A 7,421-nucleotide genomic window follows, 5' to 3' on the forward strand; every position below is an offset into this window, starting at 1 on the left:
TAATCCTGTTTTAAAAATATGCCCATGTAAACCAATCACAGATTAAAAGGCATATCATACAAACCACAGTGCACACCACTTTAATCAAGAGCAGTTAATAGTAATTTCAAAATATTCCTGAAACAAGTATTTTTGTAATCCAGTGTATAGATGATTTTTATCCAAGCAGTATTTCCTGCTGATTTTGTGTCCCACATTGCCTTGAGTCTGTGGAGAGCAGACAGATGATTTCCATAGAGAGGAGGCTTTGCATGGTCAGCTGATCCTCCAGTGAACTGAGAAGGTTTATAGTCGTGTGAGTTCAACACTGCAGGACTCACATGTGTCAGTCAACACAGCACAAAGCACAAGCAGCATGACTCTCATCAGCATCTTCATCTGGACGCTGGCCTGCTGCTGCTTCACAGGTTGATTTACTCAGCAAAATATCAGCCATGCTGGACTGTGTTTTCCGTCATTGGTTTGTGCTGATAAATGAAGCTTTTGTTTTTGTCTGCAGGATCCAGCAGTCAGACTGTGACTCAGCCTCCAGTGGTGAAATCTACTCCAGGATCCACTGTCACCCTGTCCTGTAAAACCGACAAAGCCGTTTACACAGATGATGATGGAGATGAGGCACTTTACTGGTATCAGCAGAAATCTGGAGAAAATCCTAAGCTCTTAATAAAATGGGTGGAAACACTTGTGTCAGGAACACCAGCTCGGTTCAGTGGCAGTGGAAGCGGGACTGACTTCACTTTGACCATCAGTGGAGTCCAGATTGAAGATGCAGCAGTTTATTACTGTCAGAGTTACCATGATAGCTTTGTGTTCACACAGTGATAGAGAGCCGTACAAAAACCTCCCTCAATCAGACTGCATAGACACTGACTTGTTAGATCAGGAACTGACTGCAGCTGCTGAAGGGGAAGAGACTCTGACACAGACCACTGAACACAGAGCTGAGTCTGACCTGCAGCCTCAACAAGCATCACCAGTACATTACCACAAAATATAGAAATAATTTCATTATCTATAATTATTTATCAAAATTGAGTGCTATAGGCAAGAAAAAAATCCTTGTGTCCATAATTTCACCCTTATGATGCCAGCAGATAAAATATCTCGTATATCAAATCATATATTTGATGCACAGTTCTCTCTGAGTTCATGTGAGGCCTACTCACAGTTAAAAATGTGGATTGAATCACCTATTATCATGAAAATCACACAATCCAATTTTTTTCCATTGCTGATTTTTCCTTTGAGGCAAAATTGTCTGTAATATTTATCAGTCAGGGCCCATATTCCCACTGCACGTGTTTCCACTTCCAGTAGCAGAAAAAGCAAAAGAGAGAAATGGCTGAGCCTCTACTTTGATAAACACACTTTGGTTCCTTCATGTCCATCCAGTTGATGTAAGTTGATGAGCTGAGGCTGTGTGGAGAGGTTTGCTGCTTGGCCTCAAGCTGAGCTGCCCTGGTCTGTCTGCAGGGAGAGAAGCTAAAGACGCAGCTCAGAGGACAACTGGCCATCTGGAGCGGCTGGTCCACCTGTGGCCGAGGGTCAGCCCAGTTGCACCACAACACACATTTCTAATCATTTTCAATAATTAGTAATGAAATCTGATTTTTTATGGTGAGTTTAGCCCCACAGCATCAGGATGATGTTGCCAGTAGCTCTGCTTGTCCTGTTGGGTTTCCTGAGTCAGGGTGAGAAAATTTCAACATCTATCTAATATTGCTCAGTTAATCTGAACTGCTGCTCTGTGTTGTTGGTGATGAAATATTTCTTGTTAAGACTAACATTTAACATTTTATTTCAGAGTCTTCTGCCAACAACTTTCTGACTCAGCCTGACAAATCCAAGTCTGTGAGTCTTGGAGGGACTGTGTCCATCAGCGCCACAGGGAGTTCAGGTATCGGTGCTGATCTCAGCTGGTACCTTCTGAAACCTGGACAGACTCCCAAACTTCTGATATACAAAGCATCAACTCTAAACTCAGGAACTCCATCCAGATTCGGAGGCAGTAAATCTGGTTCCAGCTACACCTTAACCATCAGTGGTGTTCAGGCTGAAGATGCTGGAGATTATTTCTGTCTTGGATATCATGGTGGCGATGTGTTCACACGGTGATTTTGAGCCATACAAAAACCTCCCTCAGTTTGTGTGCATTGAAAATGGCCTGCTGCAGGTGCTGAGACTGAGGGAAGAGACTGTGATGTGGAGAACTGGTCCACTGAACACAGCACTCTGGCCCTGGCACAAAAGTGTCATCAAGCATGAACACACACTGACTCTACATGATACTGAAACACACTGAGAGACACTTTCCAACTTTAAACTTAACATCCCTAGAAAAAATCAAATTTTCATGAGCGTATGGGTAGGGTTTGACCCTTCTTAGTAATTTGAAATCAACTAAAGACAGTACATTTGTTATGAAACATAAAAGCAGTAGAATCCTGACATGGATGAAGAAGGAAAGAGCGGTGGGTAAGCGCAGATATGACCTTACTATTATTGAGTGGGTGACTCTAATAATAAAGAAATTAGCAAATAGACACAGATTTGTCACATTTGACTGTAGGACTATGATAAATATTTAATGATAGAAAATGAGTATTTTCTGTTGGAATGAAACATTTCAAGTATAGGTCAGTTCGAAAGTTTATGAATTTAGTAAATCCTAAATTCAAAATATTTCCTCAGCAAGTATCTTTATGATCCAATATGTGTATAGATGGTGTGTATCCAAGCAGTATTTCCAGCTAATTTTGTGTCCCACATTGCCTTGAGTCTGTGGAGAGCAGACAGATGATTTCCATAGAGAGGAGGCTTTGCATGGTCAGCTGATCCTCCAGTGAACTGAGAAGGTTTATAGTCGTGTGAGTTCAACACTGCAGGACTCACATGTGTCAGTCAACACAGCACAAAGCACAAGCAGCATGACTCTCATCAGCATCTTCATCTGGACGCTGGCCTGCTGCTGCTTCACAGGTTGATTCACTCAGCAAAATATCAGCCATGCTGGACTGTGTTTTCTGTCATTGATTTGTGCTGATAAATGAAGCTTTTGTTTTTGTCTGCAGGATCCAGCAGTAAGGTGACTGTGACTCAGCCTCCAGTGGTGAAATCTACTCCAGGATCCACTGTCACCCTGTCCTGTAAAATCAACACAGCAGTTCACACATATGATGATGAAGACAAAGCACAATCTGCCTCTTTCAGCTCACTGTTTAAGCTAATAGCTAATGATTGTTTACAGGCTCAAGCGAGTGCATGACAGTGAGGGAGAGAGAGGACAGACCACAGGAGGAGCAGGAGGAGTTTTTTAGTCTTTCAAATAGTCTGTCAGGATATTAATGTCAGAAATAGTTCATATTCTACTGATATTTTGGATTTGTCTCTAGATAGATATCTATTTTTATTTTTATTTTTTCAATTTAAAGCAGGCTATTTGTACTTTGAGTTTGATAGGCCCACAGTTACACTTTATAATTTAAATGTATAAGGGCTGTGCATTTTAAGCTGCATTATTTTGTGGCATAGTTTCATTTCATTTTCTTAGTGTACAGCTCAGACATATACAGTATGTCACTATTTGATGCCATATTTTGCTTTGTTTTTGTTGACACTACAATAAATATGTTTTTTGGAGAATAGTTTGATGTAGTTGGATTATTCAAGGTATTTCCTCTAATTTTAGAGCTTCTTTTGAGTTTCTAGTTCTTGTAAAGCTACTTTGATGGACTGTAGTGGAAATAGAACAGTGAGCAAAGAAATGATGAAATGGGATTTTTGCCCCTGCACACACACACACACACACACACACACACACACACACACACACACACACACACACACACACACATACACACACACACACACACACACAAACACACACACACACACACACACACACACACACACACACACAAAACAGTAGGAATCAAAACAGGACATGCAGTGGAACAAACCACTATGTAGGATTAAAGGTGGGGTGCGTCAGTGGCTCTAAACTTACAGTTTTTTTCAATCGCTTTACCTCCTTTGTCAACTCAGAAATGCTGGTATCAAAACAGTTAATCCATAGGCCTAATGAGAGGTGCACTTCCCAAAATAACACATTTTGTTTGCAAAAGGCTCTTACCATGACAAAACATTTCAAACATGCAGCAAAAGCACATTTTGTCACCGCCCAATACAACTTGCAGTCAAGCGACATAATCCAGCCACTCACTCACTTCATACTCAACACCAAAATGCAACACACCTTTTTTAGTCTGAGCAGGTTCAACCTTACTTTTTTCCTGTGTGTATTGCACACAGGAAAAAAGTAAGTTACATGTAACTATGTAAATTTTTTGACAATTTACATAGTTACATATTGTAAAGCAAGTAGCAAAATCCAATATTTCCCTCAAACAATTCAACTTCTGCCCAAATGAGTAGATTTCTTCTATCAGCTTTACTGTACTGTAACACAGCTGACAGCAGAATGCAAAATACAGCTGTCAGTTTGAACAAGGTTCTCCTGTGAGCTACACATTCAAATGTGAACTTACAATAAAGAATTGCATCCAAACTCAGAAAGACTTTGAAGTGAAATTTTACTGTATTGATGGGAAAAACTGAAATACGGTGAGTCACGTACAGTATTACACAGAAAAACTCAAAGGAGTTGAGAAAAAAAAATACAGAATACAATTTATAGGCCCCTTTTTTGTAGGTGCACACTGACTGATTGGTGAATGGTGATTTGTGGAACAGGTAGTGATGCAGGTGCACTAGTGATTTCACAGTGATGCAGGTCATTTCTATCAGCCGTGAGCAGATGTTTTGCTTTTGACTACCATAGTGAAGTCAATGGAGTCAGGGCCATGTAAATGACACATGTGAGAAGTGTTGTGTAAAAGAGCCTGAAAAATGTGTGAATCCAATGAAAAGGTATGAACACATTTGCAAAAGAAAACTTCTGCTGTGGTTTGGAGGTGAAGATGACGACAAAGTGGATCCCAGTTTCATTATACTGGAAAAAGCGAATGAAAAAAACTGTAAAAACACATTGTTTTCCATCTGTAATTAACCAAGTGCCTCCAATGTAGGCTATATTGTACAATTTAAAATTATATAGTTTTGTTTCCTATGATTTTTTGGTGAAAAACTATGCCCCGAGATTTCCATCTATGTCTGTAAGCAAGTCAAAACATAAAACAATTTTTTATATAAATTCTGAATTTCCAAAAAAAAAAAAAAAAAATGTGAATGGAAATCTACAAAAACTAAAATTTGCATGAAAATTTATTTGCTTGCCTGAGGAGGATAAGTTGTGTGGGTGCGTGCGCGCGCACGTGTGTGTTTGTGTGTGTGTGTGTGTGTGTGTGTGTGTCTGTCACAGAGGAAGAGACAGAGAGAAATCTTAGTAGTAATTCTGAATTTTACTGTTTTAATTTGTGCTCTTTTTGAAACCAGTTTCTATCAAAAGCCATATGACTTCTGGCAAAGAGCCACAAATGGCTGCAGAGCTACTGTACTGTATTATATTTGAATCACACAGTAATTTAATGTGTAATTTCAAAAGTGTTTGACAACACTGAGTTGTGGTCAGTACATAGGCTAGTTTTAATTGATAGGCCTTCTGAAATTTAAAAAAAAAAAAATGTAATAGGTTTAATAATAACCAATGTGGCTATTAAATGCAATACTTTTTTTTGGCATTTAAAATCCATCACATTCATTTCTCCTCTTCAGATCTCCTCTGTGTTTGTGTGCAGAAGGAGCACAAACATGGAGCAAACATGAGTGCACACCTGCATGTGTGTTGTATCCATCTGTGAGATCATTCAACATATTTCTATTGGAAAAATCAACACACTGAAACAAATTATTTTGTGAAATTGATTTCTTTATTTGCTTAAGATGAAGCATTAACAGCTGACTATAGTAAATGATCCCAAATAGACTAGCACTGAGCCCTGAAATGAACCACTAAACACATTTGATCAGTTGTTTCATTACAGTAACAATTAGGGGAGGAAGACAGATAAAACAACTTCAGGTTATTGTTGTTTGTGAAGCTCCTACATCATCTATTTCTCTCACTTCTCCCCTTCCTCCTGTTTTAACCATCAAACTTGACAACAAGACAACATTCAGTTTCCAGCAATATTCACACTTCTGCAGCCCTGCCATGATGTAAATGCTTCTGAACAGCAGGGTTTGAAAAATATTTTGAATGATTTGTGCAAAGTCAAATACATGAAGCCATTTTATGAGTACACTGTTGGCAGTTATTTACAGCACTGACATTTCTGATGTAGTTTTCTTGGACAGATCTCTCTTTAAAAAGACATTTTTGATTTCAAAGAAGCAAATTTATGCAAAAAAGGAGACAAAATATAACATATTAATTAGTGGTGTCAAGAGATTAAAAAAATTGAGAGATTAATTAATTATGATCTGTAATTAATTGATCTAATTAATCTCTTTTTTAATCTCACCTAAAATTGCTGAGAAAAGCCCTCAACTTGAGGTATTTCCCTTTAAATTCATTACATTATTGTAGCAGATCAGTCCGATGCGGGTCGGGGGGACGACCCCTCTTTTTCAAGACCCTTTTTTGGGGAAAAAAAAAAAAATTATATGGACAAAATCTGGAAAAAAAAATCAAACAAACAAACAAAACAAAATCTTTGCCGGATCTGACAGGTGAGCGGCGCACACATAGCCTACCTGCCATATCAATTTTTGTTCATATGCGGCTGCAATGACTGCGCAATGCGGCCATTCGCCGGTAATCGCGGCATCAGGCGAGCCTACCTACTGGTTTACATATGCACAATACATGTGTATTTGCTTAGACCCCCAATATTAGACGAGGGCGTTTTTTCAGGGCATTTTCAATGGAAAAAATATCGTCTTATATTCGGATAAATACGGTAATGTATTAACTTCGATCACGTAACCTTTTCTTCCACCTCCTCTCCTCTCCTCCACAGTCAGACACACACACACACACGAGTCGCGACACCCCCTCCTCAACATGCGCTGCCTGTTTACAACGGACTCGGACTGTTGGGGCGGGTGTTAATCAAAACAAACCAATCATGTCTTGACCTCTTCACAGGTTGCTGGCCTCTGATTGGCCTGGCCTGTCTCTCTGACTTAAAAAAAAAAAAAAAAAAAAAAAAGATCAGACTGGTGAGGCCAGCCGGACCGGACCGACAGCTGATTGGCCTGCCCGGCGACCTGTTTAAGTGACAGGCCGGCGCTTCGGGAAATCTCCCGATGTACAGTTCGGGCCTGACAATAGGAGCCTATCAGCTTATGCTAAACAAGCCCAAACACAAAAAGTAAAGTTAGTGATTAAAAATTAGATTAACTCGATTAAAAAACATAACGCGCTAAATATGACTGTAATTAATTAATCTCAATTAACG

General features: G+C 39.4%; 1 gene segment (V, D, J or C); it reads left to right on the forward strand.

Moving 5' to 3' along the window:
• The first annotated feature begins 201 nt into the window (after window positions 1-201).
• LOC115354481 (Ig kappa chain V region K29-213-like) lies at window positions 202-822 on the forward strand. The segment is given in 2 exon segments: window positions 202-407; window positions 500-822. Coding segments are annotated over 2 exon segments (375 nt in total).
• Window positions 823-7,421: the final 6,599 nt, after the last annotated feature.

Source organism: Myripristis murdjan, chromosome 22 (assembly GCF_902150065.1).
Source record: "Myripristis murdjan chromosome 22, fMyrMur1.1, whole genome shotgun sequence".
NCBI lineage: Eukaryota > Metazoa > Chordata > Actinopteri > Holocentriformes > Holocentridae > Myripristis > Myripristis murdjan.